At 46.5% G+C, this 21,235-nt stretch overlaps 1 protein-coding gene across 1 annotated transcript; it reads left to right on the top strand.

Moving 5' to 3' along the window:
* The first annotated feature begins 5,647 nt into the window (after positions 1-5,647).
* On the top strand, positions 5,648-9,457 carry LOC123080488 (probable leucine-rich repeat receptor-like protein kinase At1g35710). Its single transcript, XM_044503414.1, has 2 exons — positions 5,648-8,624; positions 8,713-9,457. Exons 1-2 carry the CDS (start codon positions 5,729-5,731, stop codon positions 9,069-9,071), a joined length of 3,255 nt encoding a protein of 1,084 aa, XP_044359349.1. The 5' UTR covers positions 5,648-5,728; the 3' UTR covers positions 9,072-9,457.
* Positions 9,458-21,235: the final 11,778 nt, after the last annotated feature.

Here is a 21,235-nt window from a genome sequence, read left to right as displayed (position 1 = left end):
ACAGGGGGACTCTCAAACACTTCCTGCACGCACGCATAGGGGGATCAGGCCAAATCAAGAGAGGTGGGTCGGGGGGTATCAGCGACGGGTTAGTGTGATCTGGGTCAGACGAGGGGCTAACCTTTGTAGAGAAGAAGGCGTTGCCGACGGCGGCCCAGGGGTTGGTCGCCCGCCGCTGGATGTTGGACAGCGACAACACCGCGCAGCCCACAAGTTGATTTCCAAGGGGGCGGTGTGGACAGAGACGAGCTGCCGGAGAGGCGCTGTGTGGACGGGGAGGAGCCGCCGGAGATGTGCAGCGTTGGATATGATACCGCAGCCGAAACCCTAGCCATGGCTAGGGGTCGCGGGCGAGCGCCGGAGACCGGGAGCGACGTATCCAGCCGGACTGGAGGACGAAGGGGTCGGAGAACAGCTCGTGGTGGCGGACGTCGTCGAAATCGTCCGGCGTTGGTCTCGGCATGAGTGGTTGAACCAGGGAGAGAGAGATGTGTTACGAGAGGGATGGATGGGTGAGGGATGCGGCGGATCTGGTAGTTGCCGGAGCTGCGAGGTGAGGGGGAGGGAGGGCAAGAGCCAGCGGCGAGCTATGGGAGGAGGGACGCGAAGAGGTGGTGGGTGGCGGCGTGCTGTGGGAGATGAGGGTGGGTGCTGCGGAGAGGGAGGGAGGAGGGGCCGAGGAGGAGCATTTAGGGTTCTCATTTTATATGGGAACGGTTAGGCGGGCTTTAGCGGGCTTGCGGAGCTGTACCAGGTCGTCCATGACAGTTTTCCATATTGTCATCAAAAATCCGTCATGGATTAACAGGTTTCTTGTAGTGGATGTATGTGGTCCGATGAATGTTGAGGCTCGTGACGGATATCGTTATTTTCTCACCTTCACAGATGATTTAAGCAGATATGGGTATATCTAAACTTTAATAAAATGGGTTGTAGGGTGGGGCACGTCCTTTTCCAAAAAGAAAAGGAAAAAAAATTAAAACCCATGAATTTGGGGGGGGGGGGGGTGGAGCCCGAGCTTGCTCCTGTGAGCTCATATTTTTGAATTTGAAAAAAAAAACATATTTTGAAGTGGCAAAATCCTGAAAACAAAGAGACCGCAGTTGGGTGCATCGGGACTACGATTTTCACAGAAACTCACTGTTTTAGCCTAACTTAGTTTGATAGTTTCGAGGATTGGTTGGCGAGATTGTTATGGAATAAAGATACAACCTTCCTTTTCTTCATGCCTAATACAAACTTAACAGTCAGGATAAGAGTAACTAGCGACATCACATAGTGTTCTTTTGTCAGAGAAGTAGAAACCACTTCCCCTCAAAGATTCAACTCGGGTATAGTGCAATCACAGGCATGCTAAGAACCGGATTTACAACTATCTGACTGTGCACTTTGTTTTTTCCGTAGCAGCACACAAACCACTTTGCTGGTGTACCAAAGGTGTGCTCCAACTGTGCACATCAATTATCAATTATCTTGGGATTCATCAAATGATGTTGCATTAGACTACATGGGCAATTTATTCGATCCCTACAATGCAAGGTCAAACAATTGCTTCGCTGTATGTGAACTTTAAAAGGAAAAGAGATACAGCATTTTGCCTGCATGTAAAAGTATCTGTTAGCTAGCTTACAAGCATGCAAAAGATTTAAGGTGGGACGACTTTATAAATACCTGCTTCTCCATCGACTCTTGGGCTGGATATGAGAACCAACAATAAAAAAAATGTTGGGAAATGTTCAAGCTTGCTATTCCCACGTATATCTTATTTGTATGTCCTTCATAAAAAGGATCATAGCACCATATTGTATTTTTGCAGAGATGGACTGCAGAACACAGTTAATACAAGGAAAGCAGAGTCTTGGATCTGATTCTTGTGATTTTGTGTTCCATACGCCTGCAGATCGAAATTGATGATTCCCTTGGATTCATCAACAACACGAGCATCACATGCAGGTAACAAATACTCCTACAGAAGAATGACATGTTATAGTTGGGCTTTGTAATCAAAGCACTGATTTTCAAAAAAAGTGCAGCTCAACGTACTACTTTTGTCCACATAACAGGGGTGCATCTCTATGCACTGCTATGAGCTAGAAAAGGTATGGTATGGAAGCAATAGAAATAATTTGCACACTTTTGAATACTCATAAACTACAAGGGGGCAATACCTGGGAATATTGCCCTGTTGGTACATGGGCAGACGTACAGAAAAAGATGGTACAGTTTTTCCTCAGTTTGGAATTTTAGCAGATCAAGTACCCACTTGAGCTTGGAATTTTTCTTTAGTTTCCTTGTACTATTGCTTTGAATTCCACAATTGCAGCCACTGCCTCATTTTCCATCGCTTCCAACAAGACTTGTTTCAGCTGATGATGTCAAAAAAGACTTGTTTCAGCTGACACTGACAGGTTAGGTGCCTGCCTACTTCTCTCTGCGGCAAATTTAGCAGCTAGTTTCAGCTAGGTTAGGTGCCTGTCTACTTTTCTCTGCGGGGTTTGCTTAGGATTTGCCACTTGAGTTTGGTTTTCCTATTTCTTCAGCTCAAGCTTGAATTCCACAAAAGCTGCAGCATTTTCCTCACACATGACTTCCAGCAAAACCTGCGGTCCAGGATTTATCTTGACCACAATTCAACAAACGCTGCAGCCACTGCCTGCAGTCACAAGTCCTTGGGCTAAATCCCATGTTCTATTTCAAAGAGAAAAGGGAAACATTTTAGAGAATAGCTTAAGACAAGCTGGTTCAATTTATTTAAGGCATTGCCATAACTGAAACAGTTTCAAGTTTCAAATAAAAAAAATGTGAAACCAATCACAGAAGATATGTTATGACCGGCATATTAGGGGCTTAGCCCACTAGGTTGTGGCCCAAGTTATCTTATCGTTATTAGGGGCTTAGCCCAATTATCTTATCGCTATTAGGATCGTTTGCTTAGGAGTCAAGTAAACCTCTATATAAGGAGAGGAGATGTATCAATCTAATCAAGCAAGAATTAAGAAGGAAATCCCTTCCCTTTTGCCCGGCCGTGGGTAAAAAGGCCCCCGGCCGGCCCTCTCGCGCCCTCCTTCTAGCAGCCACATAACAATTTGGTATCAGGTAGCTCGGTTCCGATCATGCCTGCACCACCACCCAACCCGCCGCTCCCCGTCACCAGCGCGCCGCTGGACTCCACCGGCCAGACGCCGCCGCCGTCCACCGCGCCGCCCGGCCGTGGGTAAAAAGGCCCCCGGCCGGCCCTCTCGCGCCCTCCTTCTAGCAGCCACATAACAATTTGGTATCAGGTAGCTCGGTTCCGATCATGTCTGCACCACCACCCAACCCGCCGCTGCCCGTCACCAGCGCGCCGCTGGACTCCACCGCCGGCGCCTCCACCGGCCAGACGCTGCCGCCGTCCACCATGCCGCCCGTCGCTGTCTACACACCGGCGGAGATGACCGGGATCCTCAACGACCTCGTCACTGCCGTCCAGGGCATACACCTCTACCTGGCCGGGCCCTACGGGCAGCCGCCGCCCTTGCAGCCAGCCCCCGCGACCGAGCCGGTCGCCCTGCCCTGGTACGCGGCCACCATGGCGCCGATCGGGCCTCTACACCACCACTGGCCCGGTCAGACGCCTTCCGGGTCCGGGCAGCCGCAGCCGCAGCTGCCGGTCCCGCCGCCGCCCGCTGCCGCGCCTCAATGGCCAAAGCGGCCGGCCCCGGACCTCGCGGCGCCCCCCACGCCACCCGGGTCTGTGCCGCCGCAGCCGCAGCTGCCGGCCCCGCCACCGCCCAGCACGGGGCCCGGGTCACCCTCGCAGGGAGGCGTACCAATCCAGCAAGGGCGCTTCCCGCCGTCGCCGTCCCCAATACCGGCCTGGCTGACCGGATCATCGCCGCCGCCCGTCTACACGTCGGCTGGAGACCCGCCGGCACTCACTCTGCAGTTCGGCGATCCCTCCGGCTCGGCGGGACACTCCACGGGCCGCAGCCATACTGACCGGCCGCCGCAATCCTCGCTGCTTCGCACCTCCGAGCCAATTGGCCACGGCGCTCCGACTCAGACACTGCCGCGGTTTGCCAAACTGGACTTCGCCACTTATGACGGCACGGAGGACCCCCTCAACTGGCTCAACCAGTGCGAGCAGTTCTTTCGCAGGCAGCGCACCCTCGCCTCGGAGCGTACCTGGCTCGCCTCTTACCACCTCCGCGGCGCGGCACAGACCTGGTACTACACCCTCGAGCAGGACGAGGGCAGCATGCCCCCTTGGGAGCGCTTCCGAGCTCTGCCTCCTTCATTTTGGGCCACCGATCCGCGGGAGCCGCCTTCCCTTCACCTCCACGGTTCAGGACTTCGCCGACCGTTTCCAGGCCCTTGCATGCCACGCGTCGGGCGTGACGGCATAGCAGCGGGCCGACCTCTTCATCGGTGGACTTCCGGATCACATCCGCGTGGACGTGGAGCTTCGGGGACCCCAGAATCTCCAGACGGCCATGTACTACGCCCGCGCGTTCGAGCGCCGCGCGGTGGCCATCCAGCAGGCATCACCGTCCCGGGCCGCTGGGCCGCTACCCTGGCCGGATGTTCCCGCGCAGGGTCGACCTGCTCAGGCTTCCGCAGCACCCCTCGCCGCAACCGCAGCGCGCCCGTTCCGCCGGCTCACCTCGGCCGAGCTACTCGAGCGTCGCCGCCAAGGGTTGTGCTTCAACTGCGACGAGCCCTACACGCCCGACCACGTCTGCCCGCGACTCCTCTACCTGGAGGTTGCAGACTACATTGAGGAGGACGCCATCGCCGCCGACCTGGCCGCCCCAGCTGTCGCGAAGGTGTTTGATGCTAGTTGATCACCTCGAGGAGTTCAACAAGCGCTTCCCCACCTTACAGCTCGAGGACGAGATGTTTGTGCAGGCGGGGAGAAGTGTTATGACCGGCATATTAGGGGCTTAGCCCACTGGGTTGTGGCCCAAGTTATCTTATCGTTATTAGGGGCTTAGCCCAATTATCTTATCGCTATTAGGATCGTTTGCTTAGGAGTCAAGTAAACCTCTCTATATAAGGAGAGGAGATGTATCAATCTAATCAAGCAAGAATTAAGAAGGAAATCCCTTCCCTCTTGCCCGGCTGTGGGCAAAAAGGCCCCCGGCCAGCCCTCTCGCGCCCTCCTCTAGCAGCCACATAACAAGATACCATAAAATGGAAAGTCTACCGCAATGTTAACTCGAGTCCATTCAGTACATAAGTTGTAGACGGAGGGGGATAGGGAAAGATATGACTAGGCATACGCCATGGGTACCCTGCCTTCAATTGCTTTCATAATTCCTGTGTCATTTTTCAACAGCATTAAAAGAAAAAGGGAAACAGGCTGCTCAGCAGTAGCAGCTGCCAAAGGGGTGTGCTAGCATCCGAACAAGAGCAGTCAAAGATGGCAACAGACACTGAAGAATAGTCATCCACAGCAGCTTCCCCTCAACTCCCTTCCGAAGAAAAAAAACCTTCCACTCAACTGTTGTGGGTTGACTCAGGACCTCATAATAATGGACGAAACACTATTAAATAGGCATCGGCAGAGTTGCATTGTGTATTGAATCACATCCCCCAACCAAACACATTACTGATATTCGAGATGCAAAAACTAGGCAGCAAAATGCGACCATTGTTGTACCTTCGCCTATTGTTGGTGCCGTGCCTTCTTCTCTTGCAAGAAGCGTGTGCCGCGCGCCATGGAGGGATCTCTCTGAGGTCTCAACACATGGCCCTCCTCCACTGGAAAGCAACACTTGCAACCCCACCGCTGCAGATGAGTTCTTGGCAGGAAAACACCAGCCCCTGCAACTGGACGGGCATCATGTGCACGGCTGTTCCCCATGGCCGCCGCATGCCCTGGGTGGTGACCAACATCTCCTTGCCAGATGCTGGCATCCGTGGCCAGCTTGGTGAGCTCAACTTCTTGGCTCTTCCGTTCCTCGCATACATTGACCTTACGAACAACAGTCTCCATGGTGCACTACCCCCTAGTATCAACTCCCTGTCAGCACTTTCGGTACTTAAACTTCCCTACAACCAGCTCACAGGGAAAATTCCTCATGGGATTGGTGACCTGCAAAGTCTCAGATGGCTTGATCTCTCATTCAATAGACTCGCAGGACATATCCCTCCGTCTTTAGGCAACCTCACAATGTTAACTAATCTTACCATTCACCAAACCATGGTATCAGGTCCCATTCCTGAGGAGATTGGGAGGCTTGTCAACCTACAAATTCTACAGCTAAGCAACAACACCTTAAGCGGCATGATACCAAAAACCCTTGGAAACCTGACCCAACTATATCATTTGGACTTGTTTAGTAATCAACTTTCAGGGCCTATACCCCAAGTACTAGGCAGACTAGTCCATTTGCAAATTCTTATTCTTTGTAAAAATGATTTTTCAGGTCCAATTCCAATCTCCATAACCAATCTCACTAAGATGAACACACTTTATCTCAATGAAAATCAAATCACAGGTCCATTACCCCCAGAACTAGGCACCCTCGATATGCTAAACATCCTTAAACTCGAAAAAAATCAAATGACAGGTTCAATACCCCTAGAACTTGGCAACCTCACTATGCTAAATTCTCTGTATCTCTATACAAATCAAATCACAGGCCCAATACCTTTAGAATTGGGATACTTACTAAACCTCCAGGATTTAGAACTGGATGACAACCAAATATCTGGCTCTATTCCTGGCATCATAGGAAATTTAACCAAGCTAGTACAACTTTCCCTCTCTGAAAATCAGATAACAGGTTTCATCCCCCAGGAAATTGGCAATCTGATGAACCTCCAATATTTATACTTGGATCTGAACCAAATTTCGGGATCAATACCGAAAACTTTTGGTAAGTTGCAAGGCATGCAACTACTGTCAATCTCCGATAACAAATTATCAGGTTCTCTTCCTCAAGAATTTGGAGATCTCACAAACCTTGTTAGACTAGGGTTGAAGAACAACTCACTTTCAGGACCTTTACCTGCAAATATATGTTCAGGTGGCAGACTTCAACTTCTCGAAGTCGCTCGTAATATGTTCAATGGCCCTATTCCTAGTAGTTTAAAGACATGTACGAGTTTGGTTGAAATTTCCCTTGCAAAGAACCAACTAACAGGAGATATATCTCAGCATTTTGGTGTGTATCCACAACTAACAGAGCTGAGCTTGACATCAAATAGACTCTCTGGGCAGATCTCACCAAATCTATGTGCATGTACCCAGCTAACGGTGCTACATCTAGCACAAAATATGATCACGGGTTCCATACCTCCAATCATTTCTAAATTGTACAACCTAGTAGAGCTAACACTCAGTTCTAATCGTCTCAGCGGTAGGATTCCACCAGAAATCTACAGTTTAGCAAATCTATATAAAATGAACTTGTCATCGAACCAATTATCTGGATACATACCTACACAAATTAAAAAGCTGAGCAATCTAGGATACCTTGATATATCTGGAAACAGATTGAGTGGATTGATACCTGGGGAACTAGGGGCCTGCATGAAACTACAGTTCTTGAAGATCAACAACAGCTTCAGTGGGAGTTTGCCTGGTGCGTTTGGAAATTTAGCAGGCCTGCAGATCATGTTAGATGTGAGCAACAATAACCTCAGTGGTGTGTTGCCGCAGCAACTTGGGAAGTTGGAGATGCTAGAATTTCTGAATTTATCACATAATCAGTTCAGTGGCAGCATTCCATCCTCCCTTGCAAGCATGTTGAGCCTTTCAACACTCGATGTGTCCTACAATGACTTAGAAGGACCGGTCCCAACAACACGGCTACTTCAAAATGCTTCAGCGAGTTGGTTTCTTCCCAATAAAGGTCTGTGTGGCAACCTCCCTGGCCTGCCACCTTGTTATTCAACCCCCGTAGCTTCTCACAAAAAGGGGAAGATACTTGGTTTGCTTTTGCCAATTGTTCTTGTGATAGGTTTCGTCATTGTTGCTGCAATTGTTGTCATAATAATACTTACTCGTAAGAAGAGAAATCCACAAGAAAGTGTTACTGCTGAAGCAAGGGACCTATTCTCTGTTTGGAATTTCGATGGAAGATTAGCATTTGATGATATTGTAAGGGCAACAGAAGACTTTGATGATAAGTACATCATTGGAATAGGGGGATACGGCAAAGTCTACAAGGCACAACTCCAAGACGGGCAGCTGGTTGCTGTTAAGAAGCTTCATCAGACCGAACAAGAGTTGGATGATGGAAGAAGATTTTGTAGTGAAATGGAAATCTTAACACAGATCCGACAACGAAGCATTGTCAAAATGTATGGATTCTGCTCCCATCCAGCGTATAAATTTCTCGTTTATGACTACATTCAGCAGGGAAGCCTCCACAGGACATTGGAAAATGAGGAGCCAGCAAAGGAATTGGATTGGCACAAGAGAATTGCTCTTGCAACTGATGTGGCTCAAGCAATATCTTATTTGCACCACGAATGCAGTCCACCTATAATCCATCGAGATATCACAAGCAACAATATCTTACTTGATACATCCTTCAAGGCTTTTGTCTCGGATTTCGGCACAGCAAGGATTCTTAAGCCCGATTCATCAAACTGGAGTGCACTTGCTGGAACATATGGCTACATAGCTCCTGGTATGTACTTGTATAACCTTCCTTCTTACATCATAAGTATTCATCACTTATCTATTTGTTCCAAATTCTAATGTTTTAATTTGTGCAGAACTCTCGTACACATCTGTTGTGACGGAGAAATGTGATGTCTATAGCTTTGGTGTGGTTGTACTAGAGCTAGTGATGGGGAAGCATCCAAGGGATCTATTAGACGGTAGTTTGTCAAGCGGGGAACAAGCTATGCTGGTGAAAGATATTCTAGACCAACGACCAACAACACCACCAACAACAAAAGAGAATCAATTAGCTCTGCTCATCAAGCTGGCCTTTTCTTGCTTGGAATCTTCTCCAATAGCAAGGCCAACGATGAGGGAGGCACACCAAACACTCATCCAGCAACCCTCTTCTAGTTCATGCCCCGTGCCTTTTAGCGAACTTACATTACAGGAAATAAGAGACGCATGTTGATATATGATCCAACTTCTAGTGAGAAGCCAGGGTCTATCATAGCGGAAGCCGATTTAGGTTCCCGTTTTGCCTCGAGTCATGTTGAACTCTGTAATCCTGCCATGTCATCTCGAAGGTTTTATTTTTATAGCAACAAAAAAACGGTCCATGCAGCGTGAGCCTGTTCACGACATGGCCGGATCAGTAGTTGCCTGCTGTTACAGTCGCCTCATGGAATGGGGCGAGTACCGGCAGTAGCGTCTTAGAACTTGGGGCATGGTAAGGGACATGGGATGGCACATCCGTGAAGCTTGGTCATAGCGCAAGATTAGGATCTCTCTGTTAGCTAGTTGAGCTAATGAGCTGTTTAAATAAAGAGGAGAACAAGGCAGAAAAGCTGCAACGTTTTATGCAGCAAAATATCCAGAGTGTTCACTAATTCTTCTCCCTCCCATTTCTGCTCCAACAACATATACTTCAGGATGAGTTCATGACTCATTGTAAGTCTATGTGTCTGTCCGGTTGCTTGAAATGTGTGCAGTCTCTATGCTTGCATATGTTTAGACGTAATACCCACATGTGACACTTTCTTTATGTTGTTGTCTGCAAGGGTACTTGAAATGGTGTACTTACAATTCTATATTTATTTACTATTGCTCCCATGAACCTGAGGACGAAAAAAATCAGAATCCTAATCTGATGTGATATCAGCGGTCACGCTTCATTGTGTAAACAGGAACAAATGAACGTAAGCAAGCGGATCTAGGTGCATAGGAAGGGAAAATTATCACAATACTATGTAAAAGAACTTACAGAGCGTTGTAGGACAATCAGAGGGAATCAAGCAAATTAAAGTATGAGGTTTGAGATGTTCAATAGGGAATTCAAAGTTCAAGCTCAAATCCATCATATAACAAATGTTTGGCACGAAAATGGTTTGTATGTTCCCCTTCTATGTGTTTCTTTTACAATTAAAATCAAGCTAGGATAAGCGTAAATTGTTCACACCAATAACATAGGGGCATGAGTTAAGAAATGCGTTCATAATGATAGCAAGTATCTAGCCCGTCAATTAGATCATGAGGCAAGATAAAAGAAACCCATTTACAGCTTCAAGCAGATTGATTGCGTGGGAAATGACATGAGCCATCAATTTTCCTAGGGATATCAGCACCACAATCAATGTGAACAGAAACTAGTCAGTCTCGCAATTGACATACCTGCTGCCGGTTTGCCGGGGCATGACCACTTGGTGCAACAGGAAAGTTAGGCTCGGAATCAATATCTGTCTCCTTGTCTAGTTGGAGGTACGATGGAACCGAATTCGATTCAAAGTCCATATCGTCTTCCAAAGCATCAAGCTCTGCATTTTTCAATATACATTATTTTTTCGCGGGGGGGCATTTTTCAATATACAAAATCAGAACTGTAGACAGAGAAGTGTCTTGTCTGTAAATTAGTTTCACAAAAGTGGCAAAGAAATGTTTCAGATGAAACCTAAGACTGATATAAACTGGAGAGTTTGCTGGATCAAATTCAACTATGAAATTTAGATAGGAATGTGGTTCCGAGCTGGTAACCACTGTAAGGAGAACTAGTCAACTCAGTATCTTTAAGGCGACCATATGCAGCATTTGAATTATCTACGAATAACCGACTACCAAATAAGAGCCATACCCCCCCATAAGTTCCTCCTCATCGATGTCATCTGGGATACTGTAGCTTCAACCAAGAGTTTATTTTATCTCATTGCTCACATCCATAAGATCCACCATCTCGTCCTGCATGCTCTGCAGATTTGAAAAGTTGGCATGGATTCAGATGCAACTGAAACAAAAGAAGACAGGAAAATAAGGAATCAAATGAGAGTATATATAATGTAAGCTGGAAATCTTGAAAGCATGAAGAATCTGGTAAACAACAGGATGCTGCATACATCCATATCTTCAATCCTCGCAGCCTTCATCATCCCTTTCAGCTCTTTATTGGCAGCCTTCATTGCAGTCATCTGTTAAATGTAAGGCATTTTCCACCTAAGTTTGGGAGCTAGAATCAGAATATATCATGAACTAGATAGGAAACGAAGGCAACATACAGTCTGTTGAGCACATTTAATTCCCTTTGGTGTGCGCAAGTTTGGTTGTACAGCAAGTCCCGCTGCCCTTCATAGCTCTAGCCTCTAGGGAAAGCACACATGGAGTGTAAATATTAGAGCACTCGACTAAGAGGCTACGGCCATAGAAAGATGACTAAATGCTACAGGATGATCAGCTCCATTTAACTAAGGCTTGGAGCATGGAGTAACAATAGCATTTCACGTGTGCCTTGTCCATGTTAAGAACTTGCTAGTGTTTGAAATCAGCAGTTTCTGTAACAAGTAACCTAAGCGGATAAGAACGCAACACTTTACCTATTATTGCAAAGAAGGAAAAAAGAATCTAAAGGTGTATGAAAGCACTTGGACTAGATTCAGGATTTAGCTATACCTTCTCGATAACCTTTTGGATGGTGCCTTGTCAACATTGATGGGTGGCAGAGTGGACCGGCTCCTTGCCGGCGAGAGGGGAGAGGAAGACATCGCTGCGGAGTGCTGTCGGCATTTCATTGAACTGGTGACTTGTCAACATTGATGGATGTCAGTGTCGACCAGCGAGCTGCTGGGAAGAGAGGAGAAGAACACATTGCTGTGGCGCGTTATGAGCATTTCATCGAACAGGTGGTGTGCGGGAGCTGATCTTTCCCTCCTCGAAATCTCTCTTCTTCTCCCTGAAATCGATGCTCAAACTACCAAAATCAGCAGTAAGCGAGCAACAATCAACAGTTTTCTTCATCCGTGGCAACAATCAACAGAAGTTGTTGGATTTGGTAAAACGAGAGAGCACCTACTGACCTGAGGGGTTGAGGGAGTTGGCGACCTGGATGTTGAAGGGCGAAGAGAAGAGCTGGCGGACGTTGTCGGTGGCGTTGCCGACGGGCGTACACCGCAGTCGCTCGCCGGCGGGGACGGAGCTCGCGGCTTCTCGGCGGCGCAACTTGGCAGCGACGGCCTCGATGCCCATTACAGGCTTTCTTTTTTTCCCCAGTGTGAGGCTTTTTTTTACTTACGCTTATATTCCAAAAATGCATAGAATGTTCACGATGTTTTGCGGAATGCCAAAAAATTTCTTCTGATAGTTTAAACAAAATGTTCATACAATTCAGATTAATGTTTACGAGTTTACAAAAATGCTCATGCAGTGTAATTTGTTTGCATAAGTTTGAAAAAAAAATCACACCATTCAATAAAATGTTTGTGACATTTAAAACTGTTCATGTTTAAAAACTTATGTTCATGAAATTTTGAAAAACAAGTTTGTCCATGCTCAACATGTATTAAAAACATGTTCGCATGTATATGGAAAATTTACAACGCGTATACAAAAAATATTTAATGTGTATTTAACAAATATTAATTATGTATTTAAAAATGGTCAAGGTGTATCCAAAAAATATTCCAGGTGTATTAAAAATAAATACTCCCTCTATTCCTAGACATAAGTTGTGTTGTTTTTTTAGAAAGTCAAACTACTCCAACTTTGACCAATTTTATAGACAAAAAATAATAAGATCTAGAATACCAGATCATTATCACTATATTCATCATGAAATATATTTTTGTATTTTGTATATTTATTATTGTAAATATTTATATATTTTGTTATAATGTTGGTCAAACGTAGACAACATTTGCATTTTTTAAAAACTAATACACCTTATATTTAGCAACAGAGGGGTATTAAACATGTACTTGAAAAATGGTTAGCATGTATTCATAAACGTGTTCAAGCGCGTATTTTTTTAAAATGTTCATTATGCATTTAAAAAAATTCAGAGTGTATACAAAAAAGTAGAACATGTACTAACAAAAATCGACATGTATTTCAACAAAGAAAAGAAAAAAGTAAATTGAAAAAACGAACCAAAAAGAAAACAAAAGAAATACAACACCTGCAAAGGAAAACTTAAAAAAGACAGAAGAATAAAGTGCATGGAACTTACCCGAAAACCGGTGGAAGGTTCAACGAAACGCTGTAGAAACTTCACAATACCGCACGTGTACGTGTTAATTGGGCCGACTTAACCTACTGCTCATCTGCTGCGTTAGGTCTGCGCTGGCGAGATATAGCTCGGGCACTGCTAGCGCGCGTCCATTGCGGCCCATCTCTAAATGGGTGTGACCTGAGAGCTAATGCTGTGGCACCAGCGAGCCATGGGTGTGTTTTTTTTTACCAATTTTTTCAAATGTTTGCGAATTTAAAATTCTGTTTTTTAAATTAGAACTTTTTAAAAAGTTATTAATATATTTTCAAGAGTGAATATTTTTTAAACATGAACAAATGTTAACGAACATTTTATGAAATCCTGAACAAAAACAATGTGAATTCAAAAATGTGTTCACAAATTCGAAATTCTAAGTAAGTTTTGAAAAAATGAACAATTTTTCAATTCATTTTGAAAAATATACAGTGAAAATTAATTAGCAATATGATGAACATTTTATTTACATGAAATAAACGGTTTTTAACATATGGTGAACAATTTTGCGACATACACACTGTAAAATTATTTAATATATGATGAACATTTTATTTGTGTACAATGAATTTTTTTAATAAATGGTCAACAATTTTTAATTACGCAGTTATCATATTATGTGATACGGTGATTTTTTTTCTTAAAACCGCTAACAATTTTCAACATGTCTAACAATTTTTTAAAACTGTTATCGTTTTTTTGAAAATTTCATTAACTTGTAATTTTTTTTCAAAATTCCGATATTTTGATAAAACAAAAAATAGTATAAAAAGCATGAACTTTTTCTTAAAAACGTGAATATTTTCTTAAAATGTGGAACACTTTGAATATTTCGAAAATTTGTTGCAATTTTGGAACTAGAAAAATATTAAAGAGAAGAAAATAAAATAGAAACAAAAACAGAAAAGGTGAAAAAACTGGAAGGAAAACAAAAAGAACTAGTAAATAGTTTTTTAGAAGTCACGTATTTCAAAAGAAAAATTAAAAGGGATGAAAGGAAAACAAAAAATAAAAAGAAACCAGAGTAGAAAAAGAAATGAAGAAATAGAAATTTCGGAGCATGGAGCAACAATACCATTCCCACCTTTGTGCTGTCCACTTCAAGAACTTGCTAGCTTTCCATATGAGCAAATCCTAGTTTATCTAACAAGTAACCTAAGCAGATAAGAACACAAGCTTTACCTATCAACAAATTCTGGAAGTACAAAAATGACGTATTGTAAAGAAGAAACAAAATAGTTAAAGGTGCATGAAAGGGGAAAAGCCAAACCACATTTTTTTTTTCCATTTGCTCAAAAAAGAAACATGGTTTTTTGCAACATTACCAAACAACTTGGATGTCGTCCGGTTTAGATCGTGTGGTTGCAATCTCCTCACTCGGTTGCTGAAAAAATGGAGAAGATGGAGTTGAGACGAATTAACGCACATATGCCACCACAAACTAAAGCGCGTATCGGTTCGTTTGATCGAAATCAGGCGGTGGTCGTTTCCTCTCCTCTCTCTCTCACCTTGCCACGTGGATAAGTTGGAACTCCCGTTTGTTGTGTGGATAAATTGTCAAAACTTCTACCAGAGCGGCAGTTTTAGTTGTACATTATCTACCTACTTTGCAGAAAGAATTTGTTTGCAAAGATACCCTCAGATCTATTAATTGGCAAACAAAAATACAAGGTAGGGATGAAAATGGAGTGGAAACTTTCCGTTTTTCCGGAGGAAAAATGAAAACAGAGAGAAAATATGAAAACGAAAACGGAAATTTGCAAAACAGAAGTGGAAGTGGAATTTTTTATGCGGAAATGCAAAAAAAATACAGAACGGTGTTTTCCGGTGGAACAGGCATGGAAACGGAACTTCCCGTTTCCGTGAATATGAAATTTCTGTTTTTACTATAGACCTATGGCTGCTTTGTAGTCAAACCACCAGACAACACACAATTATACAATGAGTAGAATGGATCATTTGAGTCCAACTTCTACTACCATACATGTACTCAGTTTGACCCTATACGCAATTGTCCAGTACTACTACAATACTATGCTAAGTTGCTAACATAATGATATTATTTTATAGCCATGTTAACAATTCATTAAATTTGTTTGTGTTTTATGTGTATTTCTCTATAATTCAAGGGTTTTTTTAGGTTCCGGTCAACGCCCACATCTGTTTTCGTGTCCGCTTTATATTCGCTCCGTGTCCGTTTCCGGTAGTATCTATTTCTGTATTCATTTTCGGAGTTTCTGTATTCATTTCCACTTCTGCAAAAATATATGAAAACAAATGTGCTAGCACTCAGTTCCATCTGTTTCCGCTTCGTTTTCATCCCTAATACAAGGCAACCCTGGAAATTTAAGAAATTGCAAATTAGTCCCTTGGAAATTTAAGAAATTGCAAATTAGTCCATGGGAAGCCAGCTATACCCATCCTCTTGAGCGACCGATGGCTAGCCATCGCTGCCACTCCCGATCCATAGCCAGAGCATGCGAAACTTTTCTCCACATGAACGGGAAGTCATCACTGCCAAACGCCCCAAAGTAGGAACCGCCATCACTGATGCAGTCCAAGATCGAAGATCTAGCCACCCGACGCAAGCCGCATCGAGGCCGTCGTCGCCACCATGTTAACCTCGCCCGGCAGTTCCTCCTCCGAGATCCAGGGCCGAACACAACCGGACGTTCCCTGCATCATTCCAGTTTACCGTCTATTCCTCTTCTTTCTAAAATATTTCTATTACGGTCATCTTAAAACTATGTTCTCTGTGTACTACTCCCAACGTTCACAAATATAAGATGTTTGGGATATTTCAATATAAACTACATACCGACTGAAATGAGTTAACAAACACACTAAATACATCTATACACCCAAAACAACAAAAGGTAGAACATCTTATATTGGTGAACGAAAGGAGTATCATACTATGTGGAATATGTTGTTGCGTCAATGTTTTAGTTTTGCTATTTTGAATAAATAAGAGGCCGTCAAATGGAGAGAAATGGTAACATAAAGCAAACTCATGATTCATGATAGCACCATTTTGATGATTTCGTTTTCTATGCAGCTAGAGACGATGGCTAAGGCTTATTTAAAGTTATAGCAATTAATGATGGTCAGTGCTTGTTTAAAGAAGACACGACGCACTTGACAATATTGGATGATGGAACAAAAAGTGAATGGCTACTAGAGGTTTGTCTTTCCATAACTTGAGCATTACTAATGATCCTTATATATTGAAGTTGAATACTTGGCGGTTGTCTTAAATAGATTTCATGCATTGTTTATATCTATAACTACGTTGAGATGTCTCTCCAAAGTAACCAGAAAAACAGCGCGCGATGGCATACCGCGTACCCAAGGAAGCGCTAGCAGCATCGATCTATGATAAGAGGGGTACTTGGTATGTCTTTGCTTGAACCAAACACCAACGAACCCCAGGTGTCCCAGTCAATCGGTTGCACGTAACTTTGTGTCCACATGCAGCATGCGTGTGATACTCTTGCTGCATGGCCTACTTTCGCGAGAGCACTTAAGGCATCCACGACGTCCAAGACGCCCTGCACGAGTGCATAACCACCACCTTAACACTTTCATTTTCGTAACCACGCGAAACACACATACAACCTCCAAAGCATAGACGATGCTTTCAGGTACACACACCCCATTGTTCCTCCAGATCTACCGCCAACACATCAGCATGGCTTGAATCACTCCGCCTAGCTTGAAGTCGAGGGAGACAGGAGGGGAAGAAGGAGGTGGTTGCAGGACCACTGGTAGAAAAAGAGGCTTCCATACGCCCCCATTAGTCCCCAAAACAACTGGTTGCAGGACCATTGGTAGAAAAGGTGGCTTCCTACCATGTTAGGGCTCACCTCATTGGGAGTCCAAGGGCCTAGACGATGCTCAGATTTGGTGGGCATCATGGGTCTAACTGTGCTGGTGTTGCTTGTCTGGCAGCGTATCCCAGTCTCAATGTGTTACCTCAATCGATCAGTCTCTTGGTCTTGTGGAGGCACGTCACATTGCCCGAGTCAATCCTTGCCCACTGCTCTGTCGGGTGCCTTGTGAGTTGTTCTTGAGTTCCGTTAACTCTGTCGTCTTAGAGTGGTGCCAAACCCCATACCGGCATGTGCGGTAGATCATCCAACGCATGGTTTAGTAAGAGTGTGTTTTGCTGATGAACCAAATGAAATTGCTAGAGATGATGAGACTACCTCCCATATGTAGAAAAAGTTGTACAATCAAAACAAGTATAGCCTTTGCAATTTCAATAACATACTATTCAATTTTTAACCAGCATTTAATTTGCATTTATAGCACATACAATTAACATACAAACCCTAAGACACATATATTGTTGTTGCGCTCCTTGCCCTAGCTCGCCCTCTTCTACCTCTCGCTCTCTGGCCTTCTCTCATTGGCGCACAACTAAGAAGAAACGGAGAGGAAGGAAGAAGAAGATATGGTGGACACAGAGAGTTTTCCGGCGCTCTAACGTCTGCCGCACGGAAGGCATCCTTTTTCTCCCTCGAGCATGAACTCGACGCCACACTCGGTTACAACGAACCCCACACGGGTTTTATACCCTGGGTCGGCATTGGGCACGACCCGCACGCCTCCACCCACCCGAGTCCACGATCTAGCCCGCTCTGGCCGCGGCCACTACGCGCACGTACGCGCCTAGCTCGCGTCGAGCCCGCAACAGATCACCTCGATCACCCGGACCAGTTCGCCAACAGAGTCCTACTACTATAGCACGTCACGTGTACATGCACACGCGCATCCAAACACGCACACACACGCACATTGGTCGTACATAGCCCATACAACAGTTGGACTATACCCAGACTATGCCTATACACACACCAGATACGGGCAATGCATGCCCTGGACATGATCTGGGCGCGCTCACGCTGGTGTCCACCTGTGCTTGTCAAGTCTTATTCCATCATTCACCACCTAAGCCATGACGTCGCCTCACGCCTCCAGCATGAGATGCCGCTCGCTGCCGCTGCAGACGCCCGCAGTCTCGTGCGCCGCCGCGCCACGCCATTATGTGCCTTCAGCATGAGCTTCCGCAGACGCCGTGCAACGCAGCCACCTCGCCGGCCATTGTCGCGCACCGCCGCCGATGCGTCTACCGCCGCACTTCACCGCCCTATGCCCCGTCGAGCGCCACTCGCTGCCACTGCAATAGCCCACAGCTCCGTGCGTCGCTGTGCTGCGTCTCAGTGCCACGCGAGCACCGCAGCCGCGGCCTCCATGTCCGCCGCGCTCGCCGTGCTCGCCACGGACACCATCGCACGCCACGGCACCCCCGAACCTGGTGGCTCCGATACCAATTGATGTTGACGCTCCTTGCCCTAGCTCGCCCTCTTCTACCTCTCGCTCTCTGGCCTTCTCTCCTTGGAGCACACCTAAGAAGAAACGAAGAGGAAGGAAGAAGAAGATATGGTGGACACAGAGAGTTTTCCGGCGCTCGAACGCCTGGCGCACGGACGGCATCCTTTTTCTCCCTCGAGCACGAACTCGACGCCACACTCGGTTACAACGAACCCCACACGGGTTTTATACCCTGGGCCGGCGCTGGGCATGACCCGCATGCCTCCACCCACCCGAGTCCATGATCTGGCCAACTCTGGCCGCGGCCACTACGCGCACGTACGCGCTCAGCTCGCATCGAGCCCGCAACAGATCACCTCGATCACCCGGACCAGTTCGCCAACGGAGTTCTACTACTACGGCGCGTCACGTGTACATGCACACGCGCACCCAAACGCGCACACACACGCACGCTGGTCGTACACAGCCCATACAACAGTCGGACTATACCCAGACTATGCCTATACACACACCAGATACGGGCCATGCATGCCCTGGACGCGATCTGGGCGTGCTCACTCTGGTGTCCACCTGTGCTTGTCATGTCTTATTACATCATTCACCACCTAAGCCATGACGTCGCTTCACGCCTCCGGCACGAGACGCCGTTCGCTGCCGCTGCAGCCGCCCGCAGTCTCGTGCGCCGCCGCGCCACGCCACTGTGTGCCTCCAGCATGAGCCGCCGCAGACGCCGTGCAACGCGCCATCTCGCCGGCCGCTGTCGCACACCGCCGCCGATGCGGCTACCGCCGCACTTCACCGCGCTATGCCCCATTGAGCGCCACTCGCTGCCACCGCAGCAGCCCACAGCTCCATGCGCCGCCGTGCTGCATCTCAGTGCCACGCGAGCACCGCAGCCGCGGCCTCCATGTCCGCCGCGCTCGCCGTGCTCGCCACGGACGCCACCGCACCCCCTAACCTGGTCGCTCTGATACCAATTGATGTTGACGCTCCTTGCCCTTGCTCGCCCTCTTCTACCTCTCGCTCTCTGGCCTTCTCTCCTTGGCGCACACCTAAGAAGAAACGAAGAGGAAGGAAGAAGAAGATATGGTGGACACAGAGAGTTTTCCGGCGCTCGAACGCCTGCCGCACGGACGGCATCCTTTTTCTCCCTCTAGCACGAACTCGACGCCACACTCAGTTACAACGAACCCCACACGGGTTTTACCCTGGGCCGGCGCTGGGCACGACCCGCACGCCTCCACCCACCCGAGTCCACGATCTGGCCGGCTCTGGCCGCTGCCACTACGCGCACGTACGCGCTCAACTCGCGTCAAGCCCGCAACAGATCACCTCGATCACCCGGACCAGTTCGCCAACGGAGTCCTACTACTACGGCGCGTCACGTGTACATGCACACGCGCACACACACGCACATATATGTGCATAGGTACAGTGGCGTGAGTGAGTCCTTGTGATCTAAAAAGGAAGAAGCTCATTTCAAGTCAATGGAAGCTGTCCGCTCCACCAAGTGGAGGTAAAACAAATGTAAGGGGATACGTGCACATGAATGCGAAGCACGTTAGGACTCAGCTGCTAAGTAATCATCGTCTTTCTTCTAGTCATCACATCAGAGTTTGCAGTAAGACAATGCATTAGCCCAGATAGCTTTTGGACTGTGAAAGAGGCAGTACGCAAGGGAAAAGAATTACTCTCTCTGTTCCAAATTAAGTATCGCTGACTTAGTACAACTATTTGAATAGAGTGAGTACTAAACACCGAATTCTCTTCGATTAAGAAACAATATTTTCTGTGGCTCCCATTCCCACTCGCATGAGGACTGTGGAAGAGGCAATACGCAAGGGGAAATAATGTTAGCCGAGCTGGATAATGTACTAGTTGTTTGTTTAAAATGTACATCTTGTGTGTGAAATCAAAAATTGAGATTCAACTTTTGATCACCAGTAAATATTATGTATTACTACCGGGGAAATGATTTTCGAATCTCATGTAAACTTTGTTTTTTTAATGTAGTAACCCTGTGAGCTATTCGAATCTATTCTTAAGAGGGTAACTGGAAACTTAATTTATGATGGGAGATGTACATCTAGGCGATGGACTGGAGGCACCTTGGTATATGTTAGGAATGGGAACTTGGAGATGGTGGAAACCATGGGCCAATAGCTCCTGTGCGACACATTTGAGGTGAATTGGCAAGAGTGCGACGTTGTTCGAGCGAATGGCTGTGGTGCGACAATTTTGAGCAGGTAAATAGCCCACGCACGACATGGCTGTTAAACTCAACTGATGCCCTCGTTAGCTGTTGGGGGCTGGACTCACCACTTATCCACGTAAGCGCGGGACCCATCACTTGTCTATTCGCGGGACCCACCTCCTCGCAGCTAGAAGAGACGAGCGCCCGTGCCCGTCCGCCCGCCGCCGCCCATTCATCCCCTTTCCCCAATCTTTCTCTTCTCCGGCGACCTAGCGCAAATGTCTACCTCCTCCGCCACGCACTCAAAATGGCGACAGTATGGACCAGTGCTGCTCACAAGGTGCCCTGACTGCCCACGCCCAGACCCTCTTAAACGGTTGGTCACTAAGAGGGATGACAATGGCAATCTTGGGCGGGAATTTGTGAAATGCTTGAGCAAACCAATGGCAGGAAGGGATGGCAAGGTTAGATCTCAGTTCTTAGCCCGTTCTTTCGCTGTCTTTTGCTCTGATTTCTCCATATTTTGTTTTTTCTCCTCGAATTTGGGATTTAGGGTTCATGTTGTTCTTTTCAGATCTTG

Source organism: Triticum aestivum, chromosome 3D (genome assembly GCF_018294505.1).
Source record: "Triticum aestivum cultivar Chinese Spring chromosome 3D, IWGSC CS RefSeq v2.1, whole genome shotgun sequence".
NCBI lineage: Eukaryota > Viridiplantae > Streptophyta > Magnoliopsida > Poales > Poaceae > Triticum > Triticum aestivum.
Note: the sequence above shows the minus strand (reverse complement) of the source record. Positions and strands in the feature narration are given on the sequence as shown.